We start from the raw sequence: 20,554 nt of genomic DNA on the forward strand, positions 1-20,554 counted from the left end.
GATGATCTTAATTGGAACAACGAGAATTAAAGTCAATTTCATTTTAAATACAGTAAATATATTATATGCCATATTTTTGTATTATAAGCCACAACCTTTGGTGTGTATCTGTTCAAGGTGTCAATTTATGGAACAACCATAAATGGTTGTGAATCAATGGCTAAATTTGAAAAGAGTTTTAAAAATAAATCATTAAAAATATTAAAAATTAGTCTAAATTGAAAAAATGGTGTATAAAAGTTTGTGTTGTAAATTTGATATAAGGTATGATTATATATAAATATTTATGATTGTATGAATTATCTGCAATGTGTTTATATGTTCACTAAAATAATCTAGCAATTAAACATTGGGACACAGAAGAAGATGCTATTGAAGAATTGATTTTGAGTTTCAACTGCTATTTAACTCTGCAGTATTGGTGTATTGAAAATTATCCATCTGTTTTTGCATAAATTTGTTGGTGCATAATATGCAAACTTGTTGGGTATGTTAAAGAGAGGATGTTGCTGTTGGCAGGCAATTTAAAAAAAAAAAACTATAAAAAAATTAAAAATCTTCCATATAACATCTTTTTGCATAAATACTGTATCTGATGTTATGACCTGCGGCTTATAGTCTAGTGCGTCTGCCCGTGACAAAAAATTTATTTTTTTGCTCAATTTTTTGTTGCTGCGGCTTATATACCAGTGTAGCTTATAGTCCGGAAAATACAGTATGTAAAATTATTCTCCATGTTCTGTTCTTTTCGTGTCATTATATCCATTTGGTTATGCTCCTTCTCGTGGTGGAGTTTTTTAGCCAATTAGAATTCAGCTCACTAGTGTCTCCAGGCTATATGAAATCTGCCTGCAATCAGACCCATTTGAGGGCATTCCAGTCGAGAGTTTAGAGCTTTCTGTGCAGTATGCAAAAACATATCTGCATTGTACAACGGCATACGTGAACAGGCCCATATAGATAATAGGTAGTTGCAACAGCCAATCGAGTCATAAGGTGGCCATCTAGAGTCCTCACGTTGAACGTGGTGATTGGATGCTCACTGCAGGGAAGCAGTGCTATGTTGATCAACCGTGTTTAACGTTGGAAGTTGTCAAATAAAATTACTTAAAAAAAAAAAAGTTACTCAACCAAGCTAACCTTGTTGCTTGGCTGATCTGCACTAAAGGCGTACAGCGAAGCCAGACCCGCAGACATATAGCAGAAAAATCAAATCTACTCGCTTTTTTTTTAACCCACATTGGCCGAAGAAGTGGACATTTAGCAGAAAAATCAAATCTACTCGCTTTTTTTTAACCCACAATGGCTGAAGAAAAGAAAAACACAACTTTCAGCATTGGCCTCCATGTCAATAGAAAAGGATTTTTTAGTGGAAATGAAACTCACAGACACTTTACAAGCAAGTCATTGAGGAAAAAAAAGGATGGATTTTGTATTGAAATAAGTGGGGGACAGCCATTTTGGTGAGTCAAGCATTTGATTTATTTTTTCATTTTTAATATTTTTTGTAATTTTATTTTGTTCATATTCAATTAGTTGTAAAGAAATAAAATGATGTTATTAATCTGAACTTTTGTTTGCAATTTAGTTTACAATTTCTTAAAGCTTGCCTGCTCTTGATGGACTTTATAAAACTTAGTGGACGAATAATTTTAAATGATTAATTATTTTACGTTTTTGCAGTATCACGTGTAATGATATGTTTTAATTGCTGATGCAGGTTTATTGATGTATAAATGCTCCGGATAATAGTCTGTGTAGCCCAGTGATGCGTACGTCCTAATCTTTCTTTCTGAAAATGTTTAAACCAGCATATACTTGGGAGCATTGGACGTATAAACACAACCAAAATAAGCCGCTATCTTACTCAAATTCAGCCAGGAAAGATTAACTGTGTGATGAAGCAAGCTACGTGTGCTAGAGACACATGCCTGTTTGGCCTCAGTACTACGGCCAGAAGATCATTGGGCATTGTAGCCAAGCTTTTATTAAACACATTTCATACATTTTATGTTTGTACAATGGTCAGGAGGGGGGTGCTACTTTGCAGAATTCACTTATTGCAGGAGTTTACTTGGACCTGTAAACCGCTAACAAAGAAAGACATTATGTATAAACACAACACAATCCATTTAGAACAATGGCATGTACCCATAAAACAATAAAATTTTGGATTACGAATATGTAAATCTTGTAATTTATGATAGTATACATGTTTACGCAAATACAACTTGTATGACTAAGTCTCTTGTCCCAAAAGAGCTTGTTCTTGGCCCCCCTAATTAAACTAACCCTCCCATTTATGGTCGGTTTGTAAATGGTCCGGAAAGTACAGTTTTGTTTGTCCACAAAAAAGAGCCACGCAAGACAGGCATCACATTTTACGGCTCTCTGAATCATCTACCAAATGACATTGGTTTGCTTGGACTGGACATGAGAAAAAGTCCAAAGTGAAATTGATGGTGTGGCTAAAGTTGTGTTAATTGCTACTTTTGCAACTCATACATCCCAGCATGTGCGTATAAAAACATGTTTTCTTTCATGCATTTTTATTTTTTTGCTTTCAGTAAGCCAGGCATTCTTTTAGTTTACATCCTTAATGTTGCTGTATTTTAAGTGCGTGAATCTGCCCCCCCACACCACACAAAAATTGCCGCCAATAATCTTGTTGCATTTTTGCCCTTTTAAAGTCTTTGTGCTACTTCTGTGGGAGTAATTAGTGTTTTTGGTTTGTTTTTTGTTTTAGTTCATCCAGAGTTCTTTTAGAAGCAAATAGTGAAGTAACAGATACTTTTTTGAGGTAACCATCAACAGTGATAGGGTTTCACACAAGACTATAGACAAGCATCTCTACAAATATGGGTATTTGGTATTAAGATGGAGCTATCTCCTGCATGTATTGTAAATATAGACATGCTAACGGTGACTGTCACCCACACAGCAGCACGCCTGCTGGTACCATAGCGATGGTGGGCCAGCCACAGGAGATCAATCCCAGCTCTCAGCGGGGGGTGGAGGGAATAGAACAAGGTAGAATATTAATAGGCTCACTCTGGGACTGTTATGCACTTGTTTTTTTTCCCCTACAGGTGGTCATCTTTATCTGAAATACTCAGGAACAAGGGGAAGTTACGTTTTAAGGTTTGATACTGCAAAAATGCCTTGTGGAGGGGGGATTTATTGCCATTATCAATTTGAACTCATGTTTAGAATAAAAGTATTCATGACAGATTTTTTTTACAGTATGAGAGAAAACCAATGTGTGTGTGTATGTATGTATGTATGTATGTATGTATGTATGTATGTATGTATGTATGTATGTATGTATGTACATACATAAACACACAAGTTGGTTTTCTATCTTAGTGGAGACATCCCATTGACATAATGCATTTCCTACCCCCTAGCATTAACTAACAAGATCCAATTCAAACCTAGATTTTAAAACAGAGTCTTGACTCTCAAAAAGAAATCTGGATTTGTGGGGTCCACCAAAATATTTCCCACAAGTGAAGAGGTCCCCACAAGGACAGTAAAACCCTGAATTTAGTCTCGGCCATGTAGCAAAAACCAAGGGCATATACAAACACACACAGTTTATAATTCATTTTTATTTACTTTTTTTTTTTTTTTTTTTTTTTTAGGCCAAAGAGGGAGGGAGAGATGCGGGGGGGGGGGGGGTGTTAAATGCGAGAGAGGGTTGTCCCGGGGCCATCTAATCGGATTACGAGACTGCATGGTCGGTTCGTGCCTCTTTCCCCGCCCTGAATGTCATGTTTGGGTACAGTGTTTGCAGTAGTTTTCTCCACGCGCAAACATGCATACTTAGGTCCGCGCTTGACGCGAAAGATTTGCATGCACGCGCCCAAAGTCCGAATACAGATGGGCACGCGACGAAATCATCCGAACGACTTCTTGAATGCATGAGCTACGCAACGTGTCTTTTTGGGCCGGGAAAGTTTGATTGAAATCCAGCCTGGAAGAGACGGCCAGTCCTATGCCCGCGCCCGGCTCGCCGGGCAGCGCTCGCTCGTGGTTCGATGGTGCTGATCACTGACGATCGGGACGGAGGAGTTGTAGCGTCGCTCCGGGTCAAGCAGGTCCAGCAGCACAAAGCCGGCGCGGGCGTCGCACAAGTCCACCCGACCATAGTTGAAGAGGAAGACTATCTTGGCTCGTGTGAGGATGAAGAAGAGAGCGAGGAGGAGGAGGAGGAGGATTTCGAAGAAGTCGACTTCGAGGACTTGGACGACACCAGGAGCATCGCTTCGGATGACTCCTTCTACCCTCCCGATGATGCGTTCGCGGACTCCGAGCGATCCCTGTCCCCGCAGAGTCCTGAGCCCCTGACGTTCTTCCGGGCGTGCTGCACCAATAACGCCGCTTTGGTTCGGATCATGATCCGGCATGGGCTCGCGGAGGACGAGGTCAAGCAGACCGACCGGAACAACAGGGTATGGCGTACGTGACGTCACGATTATAAACACCTGAATTTGCATTCAGTTGTCTTGGAGAAAAAGTACACGTGAGGCTCAAGTTTAAACTATTGTTTAATAAATATAAAGTCTTTTACCCTTGACTTTTAAATTTCAAAATAGTCGTTAGAAGACAAAACAAATAAAACATGTAGTTAAACTTTGTGAAATAGTTCGCTTACATTTAGACAAACAAAACACGTATGTTAAATACGTGAAATAGTTCATTTACATTTGAAGTTATTTCAAATAATTATCACAATAAGATATATATAACATAATAATAAAACATGTATGTGTACAATACTTTTTGAAAATACTGTAACTTGACATGTAAGTGTAGAGATTAAAACCTATGAAAACAGTATGTATATAAAATTATATATATATATATATATATATATATATATATATATATATATATATATATATATATATATATATATATATATATATATATATATATATATATATATATATATATACAGACACACACACACACACACATTTGACACGCACTTTTTACTTTTTTGTGTTATAACCTATACTTTAATTAGATAAATGAACAAATACTAATAACAGTACAAAGACTACCTTATTTGCAACATATATTACTGGACTCAATCATGTAACTCTTCAATTAAAGAATGAAGCCTGAACTTTGTTTTCGACACAGTAGTGTAGTGTCAAAAGTCCACCATACAATTAAACAAAGAGCCTAAAGAGCATATATAAAAACACTAGGTTAAACACTTCATATTCTTATTGTGTTACACATGTAAGAGGTAAAGAAATTCAAGGTAATACCTTTTGAAAATGCACAGTGAATTGCAAATCATTCTAGGTCATAAAGGGCCACCCTCTTAAAGTTTAAAACGATACCAACATGGGTGAAGCTGTTACCTATGCCTAAAGAATCTAAATTATAAAGCCTGCTGTTTACCAAATAATTTTATCAATAATTCTTCATATTATTGATGACCTACAATTCAAAATATTATTTAACTTTTTTTTTACAGTTAATTTCATGAATGTCTTGCTGACACCGACACAAGTTTACTTAGGGTGCATCAGATTCTGGAGAGGAATAATTAAGCTGGGCTTTGTGTAGAGGCTTACAGGACTATTTTAAGGCTTCACAAGAAAGATACAGTCTGACCTCCATGTAATACTACAGAGTGGTCCCCAACCTTCTTTGTGTCTCCTTCCAGTTATATATATATATATATATATATATATATATATATATATATATATATATATATATATATATATATATATATATATATATATATATATATATAGTATATGTACTTATCCTTGTTCTTATTGTACATGATATAGGATTAACAGGATGTGAGATGTGAATGTGGAATTAGCTGCCCTCAGGTAGACATATGCACACATACACACAATGTAGTTTACAAAACACCTGTAAAGATCATCAGTGTGTACTGTGTACATTTCTTTTTACATTTAGATTGTCATAATAACAATTGTCATAATAGTAACGTCAATAATAATAATGATAATAACAAGAACAGTAACAACAATCAGTGAACAGTGAATACCATGACACTTTTTGCAACCGAATATAACATGCTACAACAATGCATTATGTAACTAAAGAGACAATTACATTTTCATCACTGAAAAAGCAGAAATTAAAAAAAATTAAAAAAGGAATGAAAGTTAAGTGTTCTTACCACACCTTATCTCAAACTGAATCATTAGGCCAATGCTGTAGTTTTTTTTACACATGTTAGACATGCTTTAAAGGGGCCATGACGTTAAAAGTAATCTTTTTGGCGCTTTTAACCATGTTCAAATGTTGATTTCGCACTATAAATGCCACAATTGTGATAATACAGTAGGATCACCACCTGGCAAAAACTCCACTAATTGCCAATGTTTTTAGATCTCTTTTTTATGCATCTTAATTCGTGTATTAGGACACAGTGTCCTTTTAACCTCTTCTGGGAAAGACTGTGACTGTGACTCAACATTCTCACAATCTCTCTCTCTCTCTCTCTCTCTCTCTCTCTCTCTCTCTCTCTCTCTCGCTCTCTCTCTCTCTCTCTCTCTCTCTCTCACACACACACAGACACGCACACACACACACCCACGCACACACACACACATATGCATGCTTACATGCAGAGAATCCATGTAGTTTAAATGAGGCCACTGTTCTTGTGCTCCCCCCCCCCCCCCCTACCCCCACCTCCTCTCGACCACATTTTCCAAACAGGCTTTGCTCAGGAAAGGAGTCAAGGAAGGACTAATACAGAATTTTGTTAGCTTATGTTTGATAATTGTTGGACAGCATGCACCAATACAGTAAGCAATATTATTGCAAGTAGCCCGGCTAATGTGAATGATTGGAAAAATCAAAGTCATGCACATGGTTTGATACAGGAGTGTTAACACATTCATCATTGACTGGAAATGGCCTCAGGTCAAATCACAGTACTATTACATCATTTGCTCATTTTTATTTCTTTATCTTAAAATTCAATTCAATTTTAACAAATACATTTGGCAAAAATATTGGATAGAGAGCTTGACACAACAAAATAAATGATATTTGCCAGTCGTATTGGTCATAAGTCATAGATAAAGTTTATAATTTCATCACGCTGTCTGTGAGTCAGAAAGATCAAATGTTCTATTTCTGGCAGTGGATATCCCCCAGATTATTTGTTGTGCTAAAAATAACATGACCACAATTCTTTTGCATGATCTGATACACATTCACACAAATTCCCCCAAATACCATGAAATAAGAAGTTGTTTTATGCAGTACTATATCCAGTATTTGTCTTTTTTTCTCTCTCTATCTCTCTCTCACATCAGATATTTACACAAATAGATGGTATAAGGAAATTTTTTGATTTTATTTTGTTTTATTTAAAACTTTCTTTTTAAAACACAACATCATGACAGCAACACCACGCCTTTGACAAAGACTGAACATGCCAGCTTGTCTATGAATAAGAGCAGCACGGCCATATTTTCAACTGACACGATTGGATTGTTAGAATGCTGCATCAACACTACAGTAACATGCCTGTTGTTGAGTTTATTATTCGACAGTGCCCTCTAGAGGCAAAAAATAGTTAAAATCCAAAATCAAAACTTGGATAGCATCTTCTTCTATCCCCCTTTGTTTACTGGGAGGCAACTAGAAAACTCTGCAGATAAGCCGAACTGGACTATAAGACGCAGAGTTCAAGGAATGAGAAAAAAACTAATGAGTTACTGGCCGAAATTTGCAGTGTGTGTGTGTGTGTGTGTGTGTGTGTGTGTGTGTATGTATATATATATATATATATATATATATATATATATATATATATATATATATATATATATATATATATATATATATATATATATAGAGAGAGAGAGAGAGAGAGAGAGAGAGAGTGTACCTCAAGATATGAACAGCCAAATTATTGCCTCTTAATATGAGAAAAAGATCAATACACGAGCGATAACTCACAAGCTCTAAGAGAAATCTTGAAATTCACTCACACAGCGCCATACCACTGCACCAGTATCATGCTCCCCCATTGGTCAGAATCCCTCACATCCATTGTCCTGCTCTCCTACTAGCTGTGCTGTACAGTACAGCTCGCTAATGTACAACTTTATAGGCCAGCGGCAAGTTAGTGTGTCTAGTTAGTGTGTGATCTGAAGACAACGCAGGCGAAGGGACATTCTGCAAGTAAGCCTACTATTGCTTCGATAAATTTAAAAGGAGGGCTTGCTTTCATTCCGTGGTAAAGCGACATGGGAAAGCTGCCAGCACTAACGAGCTAATGCGCTAATGCTAACGCGCTAATGCTCAACACTTCCCATAAGGCGCTAAAAGAGAGCTTTCCAGCGGGTGATGTGTTTTTTATTTTTATTTTTTGTGTGGAGTGGGTTCACTTCACTTTTGGCCCATTTGCATCCATTGTTGCATTAGTCAAATCTGATGGAAATTAGACTTTCAATGTTATTTATTTATCTTGTTTAATTATAGTGTACCTTTGGAGGAAAGGCACATCTTTCAGATTAAATCATATCATATGATTCATCAGCGCTACAACTGGGCCAATTCAAAAATGGCCACACCCATGAACATGGACCTCAACTTCTGCCAAGACATCCTCACAAGTGAGCTTCAGAGATTGGCGAATGACAAAAGTAGTCAATCATTATATTAGTGCAAGTGAGAATCATTTATCATTTTCATGAACTATTGATACAACGTAGATTGAACAGATGTTTGTAGTGTAGTCAAATCTGCAGAAAACCACAGTATAAATCATTCTCTTGTCATTCTTATTGTTAATGGCACACTTTTTTTGTAAATAGGGAGGAAACCAGAGTACCTGTGAACTCGGAACTGTGATAAAGACGAACGTTCTTGCGAATACAGCACAAAAATAAAAAAAGCTTCAAACGACACCCCATATATAATTACTGACCTCGCAAAGATTTCTTACATCTTAAAGGCAGAGATAACATGTGTTAAATTTCATTAAATTGCACAGGTGTAACCTTTACATAGAGGCCTGGGCATCAATATGAAAGCAAATTGGAATTGCATTCTCTTCAGGGGTATGATTTGAGCATAGTGAGGTTATACGAGGTCAGTGGGAATCCATTGAATTGGAACATAGGAGATTAAAAGTCAGGGAGGACATACAGAATGTCAATCAGCATAAAATAATGAAAGTTTTCCAACTGCTTTTGTTCTACCTTCCATTTTATTTGGCTCGCATGAAAATAAAGACATAATCTTCACTGTTTCTTTTTGAGGCGTAGCTGTCTTGTTAGGAATGCCTTTTGTGTGAGTGTGTGGGTGGGGTGTTTGTGTAATTTTTGCACGCTGAGCGGTGCCAACAGCCTCAAGTTAAAGTGCAAGAAACTCATCCAATATCAGTAGATGTGGAAGCATGGACTACAAAATGATGGTGTGTTTGAGTTAAATAAAAAAGGGGGTAGTAGGGTATAAGGGTATATCCAACATGTGCCTGTTTGGGATTGGGCCACATGTGTACAACCAAACAGAGCCGCATGGATCAGAGCCATGCTGTTAAAGTGAACTTTTTCCAGACAATCCACCAATTATTCCCAACAAACATTCCCGCTTTGCCCCCTCCAGGCTCCCAGGCCTGACGACACTAATGTGATTACATCCACTCGGCTGACAGCCTGCCTTGTTTTAATAGTTGTGTTTGTTTTACATCATGTCCATTACACACGGGCTATAAATTCAGTCTTAAGTAGCCTGCTTAAAAAAAAAAAAAAAAAAAAAAACTGCAGTAGTGGTGCTTTTATTTTGTGAAACAGCAAACATTAACATATAAATAAAACGGAAGATTTGTGCATCCAAAGGAGAGATTCTCGCACTTGTCTCGCGAGAGTCGTATTCATACGAGTGGTAAAACACGGATACAAATTTGAAAACACGGACACAAATCTGCAAACACGGATACAAATTTGAAAACACGAATACAAATTTGAAAACACGGATAGTCTTTTCGACAGCCATCTTACGCCATAGATTCATGCGTGCGAAAGAAGATTCATACTCATACTCATACAAGTGGTAAAACGGATACAAATCTGAAACATGAATACAAACCTGAAAACACGGATACGAATCTGAAAACTCGAATACAAATCATTAAACAAGCAAACGTCTATTTGAAAACACGGATACGCCTTTTTGACAGTGATCTTACTCCATACCTTTCAGGCAAGTATCAGTTAATTTCTTCTACCCGACTCTTGTTTTGTAGCCATGCTTTTAATTTGCTGCAACCTGTGTAAACAGGAAGTTGTATTGCGCTTGCAAACGTGGGAGAAGCTGGGGACGACGCGCTTCAAATCCGTGTCAATAACAATTTATACATACGCCCGTATGTATAAAGTTGTTTGTTAAATTGCTAAGGTGATATTTGAAAGCTAAAGTGACGTATGATACTATAAAAAGGCAATTGCTGTCTGTCAGCTATTTCAAGATCCTCTTTTACAGCTGCTGTGAATATGAGGTATTGAAGAACAATGCTGATTTGAGTTCACCTTATTTATTTTTAGTTTCACTCTGTTGCTGTTTATGCCAAGATCTGCATTCAAAGCCACTGTTTAGCTTGCCGTCTCACTCAAACTAATCTTATACTCGTTAAGGAAGAGACTCTATTCAAATAAATGGGCTAACCAAGGAAAAATATTCTTACAGAACATAAAGCAAATGGCCTGTAATCAACACACTAAACTTCAATATGTCCACAAAACATAATATAATACTTAAGAAGATGAAATACAAAAATATGTATGCAAAGTCCAAATTAATTCACTGTCACATTACTCACATACATGTTACACCCACTCTAGGGGAACTGGCATTTAACATTAACGTTGGGCTCCCCCCAACCTCTCACCACCAGAAAAAGCCCGTGATACTAAAAGGTACTATTCGAAACAGCAGTTTTTATTTACTTTGGAGGGAGAGCAAACAAATAAAATAACAAACAAAAGATCTTCTAAATCCCTAACTACTGTAGCAAGCCAAACAAAAATGGAAACAAATGAGGATTGGCTCAACTACATAACTAACGCAAAAACAGGAGAAAAATGGTTAAACAAAAATGGCGTCTCCCTCCTACTACTGCTCTATTTACAAATAATTACAATTGGACAAAGACAGGCAAGTCACAACTAATCCACACTAGTCTCGAAGAAGTGGCGTTTCTGGTAGTGAGTTGACCGGAGAGAGGCAGAGTTCTCCAACCAAAAGGCGCACACACACACACACACACACGCACACACACACACACACACACACACACACACACACACCAAGGAGAAAAACACAGCAAAACATACAGGAACAACATATGACCCACAGGGTCATAACAATGTTAATGAATGAAAACAATGTCTCTACTGTACTAGTTACAAATAATTGTGACTGATAATGCTTCCTATATGCTCAGAGATGAACTAATTGGCACATGTTTTCCCCGTACTATCCAATTAGCTGCATATCTTGTTTGTCATAAATGTACCGAGTGTAGGAGCCATAATGCTTTCTTTTATATTTTTTGTTTTACTATGTATTCTTCATGGGGGTTGGTTCACTTTAAATTTGTATTTTTCGTTTATTGGTTATTGTGGACGTGGGTGTGGCGCTGGGCGTGTGTGGTGTGCAATTGGAAGCCTTTAATTAGTGCCCACCTGTTACCTGCACTTTTGTTCAGTTTGGCGTGCAGTGAGGTTAGGGGAAGGCTATCCTTTTGTTTACCGCACGGCGCACGGCATACTGCACACCGCACGTCGCATGGACGAACAAAACTCTGTTAAACCTCGGAAATTACTCGACCTTGCATCAGAAAGACTATTAGAGTCAAAAAATGACTATTGGAGTCACCAGTGATGTGGCGAGCAATAAACCTGAAGAAACGGAGCAAGTGTGTGGACATGTCGTCATTCCAAGCGCGTAAGACAAATAGATTTCCTCTCCTTAGCCTACAGCGGCGCTGAACAAAAAATAGGATCTGGTAGCTGCAACACTGAGAAATGCCAATATTTTTCATTTGAGCAACACGATTTCACATATTTTGGTACTAGGAAATGACAATGTATGTTCTATTTTTTTTTTCATTTTATTTTATACTATAAAAACTATGTGGTTTATAGTTAACTTAAAAATACCAGGTGTCATGCTATTTTGTGTGGAAAAAGACATGCTCCTTAAAAATGAAAACTTAATAAATGTAAAAAAAAAAAAAACATTGTCTTCTCCCTTTGTTATTCGGTCTTGCAAAGATGACCCACATAGTAGGATGATTGTTTGCACTTCTCTAGATTCAAGCAGAAATCACTTTTAATAAATTGAATCGAATCATTTTGAATCAAAAATCGATTCTGAATAGAATCGAAGACCCCAAAATCGGAATCAAACTGTGACACAGCCAAAGATTCCCAACCCTATAAGTAATAATAATAACAAAGAATAATTACATTTTTTACTGTAGTAATAATTAAAGTACCATATTTTCCGGACTATAAGCCGCGCCGGTATATAAGCCGCAGCAGTAAAATATGAGCAAAAAAAAAAAAAAGATTTTTGTCACGGATAAGCCTTTGTTTGATTGATTATTTTAGGGAACATAAAAACACATTCCACATAATTCATATTTACACTCAGAAGTACATAAATAAAATCATATATACTGTGTACTGTACTGTATATAAAATGTACACGTCACAAATTTTCCCAAAATTTTATACATTCTCTTATTCAATTTAGACATATATATTTTTTTTAAAAATATATTTTTAAAACTGTTTGCACACAGCCATTGATTAACATCTTTTCATTTCTATTTCATAGTTGTTCCATAAATGGAAGCCTCAAACAGATACACATATTTGCTTGCTAGTGGCTAGCAAAAAAAATTAAAAAACAACAGATAAGCCGCACTGGACTATAAACTGCAGGGCTCAAATCATGAGGAAAAAGTCGCGGCTAATAGTCTGAAAAATATGCTAATTGCTCCGGGATTACACCTTGAGTTGCAGTGTTACATACTTATGGGTTGCTGTGCAAATTGACAGAGGTGGCATTTTTAATATTTTACCCACTAAAAGTTAACAAAGACAGGATTTTTCAAACAAGCTCAATAGCTGTAGTAGAAAGTAATGCATAATACCAACAAAAATGGATTGCAATACTCGCTGACAATTCCAAACATGCTTTAGTATCTTCTTAATTATTTTATAATGCATTAATAGTCAAGTTCAATAAATTATAAATACAAGTACAGTATATATATATATATATATATATATATATATATATATATATATATATATATATATATATACAGTATTAGTCAAGTCTAATTGTATTTGTTTCAAATATTAGGTTAAAGGAACATCTGAAAATAGCTGGCTTTGAATGAAATGTTTATATTTATCTTTTTAGATTAGCGCTCGCCTTGTTCCCTGGATGCAAATGCGGCTTGCTGCCAAACACATTTGAAGAGTAAATACTGTGTAGTGTTTCTATTTCAATTTGTACTAGTCTTCGGAGTGATCTTGCCTCACAGACACTCAGTATGTGTTCTTCGAAAGAGAGTGGGAGGGAGGGAGAGTGACATCGAGAACATGAAATAAAAGTATACACCTATTTACAGAACAGCATCATGCACTGAGTCAAGTTAGTAAGTACTGTATAGCATCAGTGGTGAGTTCATGTATTTGCAGTGTGCGTTTATTTTGTCGAAATAGCACCAAACCAGCTTCCTCATTCTGGTATTAAAACACTGCTGTTACTTGCTTATTTATATTTGTTTGACTTAACTTTTGCCACAATTAGGATCACAAATTCACAAGGTCAGAGAAAGCACACTAATACTGAATGAATGAAACTGGAACAACAGAAATGAAAAGCAGTGTGTTGAGCCATCTATCATATTTGTTTTGTACTTTACTTTTTTATACAGTTCATATAGAAAATATAAATTAGAAAAATGATTTTGGTGTTAGTTCCAAAGATACTACCAGTAATATTGAAAAAAAAAACAGGAAAAATATATCCCAATGGGCCTACCCCCCCTCCAAAAAAAAAAAAAAATACATTATGTTGTTTTGTCGTGAGTCAAACTGACCCATTTCTATGTTAAACTAACTGTTCAATGTAGCTTTTCTATACAGTACTTCAGCTTGGCTTATCTAAAGTCAACATAAAAAAATTACAAAATATAATTTTTCATATTATATTTTATATTTTGTATTTTTTATGTTGACTATATATATATATATATATATATATATATATATATATATATATATATATATATATATATATATATATATATATATATATATATATATATACTCAGTCGGTTTTGAGTTATGATGGTATAAGTCGCCCCCTCCCCCTCTCATTGAAAATGAAAAAAAAAAACAAACACTCGACTTGTACACAGACAAATACAGTAAATATGCCATGGGTATAAGTGACCCAGGGACATTATTGGTGTTCCTTGCAAAACTAAAACTAAAAGTTTGACTCTGTGAAACGTCAAGTGAGTAAAATTGTACGCACCCTCCCTCAACCTTGTTTGTGTTGGCTCATGACTCTGCCAGAAAAGTACCCAACTTTTACTTTTACTTTCTGCTGAAATTTCCAGGGTCGTCGCTCCGGTAAACATAAGCTCCCACTCCCACACAGAGCGACATTCACGCATATGCGCACAAACACAACCTTTTTTTCAAGCACACAACATCAGACAGCGACTCATACTTGTTTTTCTACCGAGTTCAACATATCTCGGTTTGCAGGGAAAACATGTCATATTAATTCACAAATGTCCATGCCTAATAGCGATGCTTTGCTTGGAATTTGTATTTTTTTCACGCTTGAAAATGGCAGCACAAAATTGTGTGTTTCTCTTATTTTGCCTCAGACAGGGCTGCTGCTTGCTTGTTACCAAGGTTATGTTGATGTTGTCATCGCGCTGTCTCAGTGTTCGTACGTGGACGCTAACTGGCAGGACAGTGAGGGGAACACGGCCCTCATCACTGCAGCGCAGGCAGGTACGTGGCACAAACAGGCACTTTCATAATGATACGAAACCATATGTAAAAATCACCCGTGAATAACGTTTTCTTTGTGTCTTAGGTCACATTACAATCACCAACTACCTGCTCAACTACTACTCAGGCTTGGACATCGAGAGAAGAAACTGTCACGGCTTCACTGCTCTCATGAAAGCCGCCATGCAGGGCCGCGTTGAATGTGTGCGCTCGCTCATGATGGCAGGTGAGGAGATCAAGTCCACCAATTCAAGAGTGGGCACAAGAAGTCAAACTTTTGAATGCTTTTGAATCACGAAATTTTCAAAATTGAGTGTCTACCTTCACACAATAAAACCAATAGTCATTATGAATAGAATAGAATAGAATAGAATAGAATAGAATAGAATAGAAAGCCTTTGTTGTTATTTTATAGCAGGTATACAAGGAAATTGGGAATGGGAAATGGAACACTGGGAAATACAGTATTGTTTAGTTGAAACAGCAGTAGAACCGCTTATCAAATTTGTGTTTCTAAAGCTTTTCCAGCAAAGTGCCGGTTTACTACATTACCATTGATTGATGGTTCTCAATCTTTTTTCAATGATGTTCCCTCTGTGGAATACTTTTCAGCCAAGTACCTCCTAAACCGAACTGGTAAAACTATGGGATTACGTCATTTAGATGTAGATTTGGCCAGGTCCCAATATCCAGTGAATAGCAGTGGTCAACTGCTATATTGGTTGTGGCAACTGGTCATTTCCACTTAAAAATTGGTCAGCTCATCTGGTCATTGCTTGTAAAAAAAAACAAACAACATTTGTCAGCTGATTATGCACCATGGACGAATGGGTTCAGTCCTATTCTTTTTTTCAATGCTTCAGAAAATCACATGGCAGGTTTGACACCTCGACCCTCATCAATACAAAATAGGGTGTGAACAGAGGTGGATTTTCACTGTTATTCTATTCCACTCCTACAGAAAAATTAAATCCCATCTCGGACCATCATGTAAAAGAAAAAAAACATTTTGATTTCTGGCTCATCTGCTGGAAAATTGCATCACTTATGAAAATGCACATCTAGAAAACACCTTATTTTATTTTTTAAATTAACATCTTACTGTAGTCTGTGTGTATATGTATATATTGCATATGGCTTTTTTGAATGCATGCATGATTATGTATGCATAGGTTTATATGTACGCAAATGTACAAGTTTATTTTACTTTATTTATTCATTTACTTATTTATTTTTCATTTCTTTTTTTCCATTGTGTGTGTGTGTGTGTGTATGTGTGTGTGTGCTCGTGTTGAGTGGGAGTATGATCAATAAAATCAATAAAAATTGAAATACAAATCATTGAACAATTAAGACATTCAATTGCTTTAGGATTTTATTAATTTGTTTTTAATTTGGAAAGAAAAATGTCCTTCCGTGGAAATTAAGAAGCATGACAATAGATTTGCTGATACCTGCAGAAAATCTGTTAAAATATCACGTGGCCCCTTGATGGAACTTCTCATACTCCTATTTGAGAAAGGCTGCTCCGGATGACGCTGAACCGTTCAAGTGTTTCGTCCCAAATTGACATCAGTCAGTTGACTACTGTCAAAGTTCAGCTATTTTCAGACTATATTTAACAACATTTCTGTCGAAATCTGTAGCTGTTCACGCCCTGACCATTAGGAGTTCTGTGAGTGTAATGCAATCACCTCTTGGGCTTGTTCCTCTCAGGAGCCACTTTAAACGCACGGGACTGCGGCCGCCAAATGACCGCCAGGGAGTGGGCCTTGTTCACTGGCCGCTATGAAACTGCCTGGGTAATGGCCCGGCTGATGGAACGATCTACCCCGGAACAAATATGTGATGCATACAGGTAAAATTTGAAATTTCTAGAGTTGAAGGGCAGCGAGATTACAGCCAAGCCACTTTCTCAGTCTAGAATGGCCACCCCTGGCATCGATGGTGGCCAAAGCCAGAGAGCCCCGAGGATGTCTGAGGCGCCTGACCGATACGGTCCGCGACATTTTCAACATTGCCAACGTGACAAACCCTGAGGACGCCGGCGTCATCGACCACCTGGTGTCTGTGACGACGGCCATCAGGAGCCCATTTATCGCTGTGACTTGTCATACGGTGAGTGGCCGGAACGTAACTCCCTCCTTCCTAGTTCTAACAAGCAAAATATATAGAGCAGGGGTCACCAATGTGGTGCCGGGTAGCCCCCGAGTATCACATGAGTAGCCCGCAGACCTGTTCTGCAAAAAGCCTACCAAAGATAGAACTTTGCTGATTATTTAACAATTTTACAAACAACTAGAAAATGGGCAATTAATGAAGAAATTGCGTGTGAAGGAGTAAGCGCTCTAGGGAGAGGAGTTGAATGGTGGAATGACGTTGAAAAAGTTGGAACCGTTTGAATAGGCCAAATAATGTTGAAGATACAAGGGAAAAACTGAAAAAAGTGGAAATTGTGTGGATATTCAAATTTCAAAAACTTAAATTAATCGGTGAAAGGAAATGTATGAAAGTGGAAAGAAAATTCCTTAATAAAAGGTAGAAGGGTTTGAAAAGGGAAAATAATGTAAAAGATACATTTTGTACCCTTTTATGTACAAAAATTGTAAAAATGCAATAATAACGAAAAAGCAAAAGTAACTAGGCTGCATATTTCTATATTTATGAAATTGAAATAGGAATATATACAATGTCATAATTCGAGTACAATTAATTTTGAAGACTTTTGCATTATGGAGTCCAGGCTTAGCCAATCATCAAAGTAATTAAAAGGCTTACTAATTTGTTGTTTGCTAGCGCCACCTGGTGGTTTTGGGGTGTCAACACCAACATTTTGCACCCCATTTTGCAAGATGTCTTTGAAAGGATTAAAGTTGAGGTAAATGCATGATAAAACATAAAGTTTTCAATACGTCCAAAAGATTTCCGATTTTGAATAGAAGGCTGACATGAACCTGTTTGCAAGCCTTTAGGAGGGATGGCAGCCTGGCATATTGAAAGTCGTCATGTTTTTTTACCATCTATGCAATACTTTAGCCTCCTAAGTTTTTTTTATGCTTTTCCTTTGATATCCCACCACAAAAACATCAAAAAGCTCCAGTTAGGTCAAAATTTTCCCCCAGGGTTAATGCAATTATAAAATATTTTCCCCTAGTTTACCAATTAAATATTGTTTATTTGGTATTGCTCAATTATTAAAGATTTTAAAAGATCAGATTATAGGGAAATACTAAATTATAGATGCTACACTAGTACAAATAAAAACATGTAACAACAGTTGAATGTTAGATACATTTTTTTCAATTGATATTAAAAAAAAAACAAGATTTGTCAATTTTTTAGACATATATATTTTTTTTACATTATTGAAATTGAATGTTACAAGCAGGGCAGTCTTTTTAGAGATTTGTATATTTTTAGAGATTTAGAGAGTACCAATTCTTGTTGTGTATTTTGTACTCATATTTTAGGTGTGTCCTGACAGCCCCCCAAGTGTGGGCAAACGCCGCTACGCAGTTCCTGAGATCCTCCGCCATCAGCGGGCCAAAGAACTCAGCGCCATCAATCCGGACAGGGTGGACACCCACCTAAAGCTCTTCCAGAACTCACGGGTCACTATGGTGGCCAAGCCTTCACCCGAGCGGCGGGCCAGCCTTCAGATGCAGAGCATGGTGCCTCGAGCCAGGAGCTCCAGCCTGGGGATCTTGCCATATAACGCAACGGCGCTACGGAGGACCAGCCTGCTGCCTCTGAACATGTTGCTCAGGAGGAGCAGCGTCAGGCCGGGATTTAGCATCCCCAAGGTGAGGGTGTCCAAGGCCCCTGCACCCACTTATGAACCCGAAAAGATCTACAGGAAGAGCAGCGCCAAAGATGGCAGCAGACACCTGCTGCAGATCCCCAAGTGGCGATATAAGGAGCTCAAAGAGGAGCGGAGGAAAGCTGAGGAGGCTGAGAGGAGGAGGCTGGAGGCATTAAGCAAAAGACACCTCACTGGCGGGACGAGAAAGTAGTCTTTTTTTTTTTATTTATTTTTTTAAGCACACTCAACCAAAAATAGACAGTGACTTGGACCTTATTTGACTCAGGGTGACGAGACCTACCAGCAGTATTTTTTTAGCACAAGACAATGTTGATTTGCATCATGACATGAACTTTGATTGGATGCAAATGAGTACCCGCCAATGGAATAGGATCACTAGGTGAAATTTTAAATTTCCATCTTTTGTGCTTTGTGTGTGTGTCGAAATCTCGTTTTTTTTGTTGTTGTTGTTTTTTTTCTCCTATGATTATTTTTTAACCCCATAGATTCAGGAACCCTCATTTTGATAAAAATAAATGTTCAAATTGCAATATCACATTTTATTTTGTATTTTGTGCTTTAAAACAGTGAAGTTCATTGAAAATTGTTTGAAAAATGAACCGACACCACTTCACTGTCCTCGACATTGCTTCTTGGGTTTTCATCCTTTTCTCACTCTCCTTTTTTCACTAAGCGGTCCTCTCCTATTGGCCAGTACCCATATAAGATTGCTGCCCAGATTTAGAAGTGCTCGTGTCATTTGAAATGTCACATATGGACTACCCAGGGGATATTATACTTGAAAGGGTTTTTAGCTTTAACCTATTTTTCATATTTATTGCTCTTAAAAGCAGCCCTCACGGCCAAGCCTATTTAAAAAAAAAAAAAAAATCACGCCAGCGTTTTTTGTAGTTTTTCCACTGGGGAAAAAAAACACACTGATACAAAATCGCTCAAAGCACAATGAGACCAAAAGCAGATCATTAGCTTTGTTGAAAATCCCCCAAAACGTAATCATATTTATAATAGACTATTTTCCAGCAATGCACTAAATACAAGTGGGAAATCTTACCGCAACATATTCCACACAGAAGGCTGACATGCCATGCTAAAAGTACTGTATTTTGTAATAAAGTTATTTTGCTATCATTTCAAAGTTGTTGTTGATTGTATCATAATATTATAGTTCAAATATCCGACAGTTTTAAAAATTATTCTCCATTAATCTCTGTTATAATGTAAAGGTCATCTGGTTGCATCTTGATGACAAGGAAACAATTTCAGGTGAGTTCAGGTGCTTCATTCACAGTAGGGAAAAGTAGTTCTTAGGGAAGCATAATAAATAGATCAACTATAAACTGATTTTCCACTGTATTTAATCACATTTTAAATGAATCTTGAACTCTGTTGTGATGTCATGCTCCAAATCTAATTAGGTGAGCTATAAAAGCTCACATCTTCATAAACACCTCGTGATCAATGGAAAATATTTGCATGCGTTAACCTTTGAATATGTTAACCCAAAAGAAGTACCTAGCACAAATGAAAATGCGAATGAGCTAAACACATACAAGGCAACAATATATAACAAGCTGAAGATAAAAACTAACATTAGCTAGCATGTTATCTACAGTTGGACCAACAAAGGACTAATTTTGCACTCATATTAGCA

At 36.9% G+C, this 20,554-nt stretch overlaps 1 protein-coding gene across 1 annotated transcript; it reads left to right on the forward strand.

Moving 5' to 3' along the window:
- The first annotated feature begins 3,762 nt into the window (after nt 1-3,762).
- Nucleotides 3,763-20,031, forward strand: ankrd33ba (ankyrin repeat domain 33ba). Its single transcript, XM_088402415.1, has 6 exons — nt 3,763-4,454; nt 14,951-15,080; nt 15,166-15,306; nt 16,797-16,938; nt 17,000-17,198; nt 18,551-20,031. Exons 1-6 carry the CDS (start codon nt 4,041-4,043, stop codon nt 19,091-19,093), a joined length of 1,569 nt encoding a protein of 522 aa, XP_088258541.1. The 5' UTR covers nt 3,763-4,040; the 3' UTR covers nt 19,094-20,031.
- The last annotated feature ends 523 nt before the right edge of the window (nt 20,032-20,554 follow it).

The sequence above is a fragment of the Hippichthys cyanospilos genome, chromosome 19 (genome assembly GCF_059441005.1).
Source record: "Hippichthys cyanospilos isolate Australia breed blue-spotted pipefish chromosome 19, RoL_Hcya_1.0, whole genome shotgun sequence".
Taxonomy (NCBI): Eukaryota; Metazoa; Chordata; class Actinopteri; order Syngnathiformes; family Syngnathidae; genus Hippichthys; species Hippichthys cyanospilos.

What these genes read in the sequence shown, in the direction of transcription:
- ankrd33ba (XM_088402415.1), top strand. Translation starts at nt 4,041, where the DNA reads ATGGTGCTGATCACTGACGATCGGGACGGAGGAGTTGTAGCGTCGCTC. An exon ending in GCGCTCGCTCATGATGGCAG is followed by an intron (nt 15,307 to 16,796) that starts GTGAGGAGATCA and finishes TGTTCCTCTCAG; the next exon opens with GAGCCACTTTAAACGCACGG. An exon ending in TCGCTGTGACTTGTCATACG is followed by an intron (nt 17,199 to 18,550) that starts GTGAGTGGCCGG and finishes CTCATATTTTAG; the next exon opens with GTGTGTCCTGACAGCCCCCC.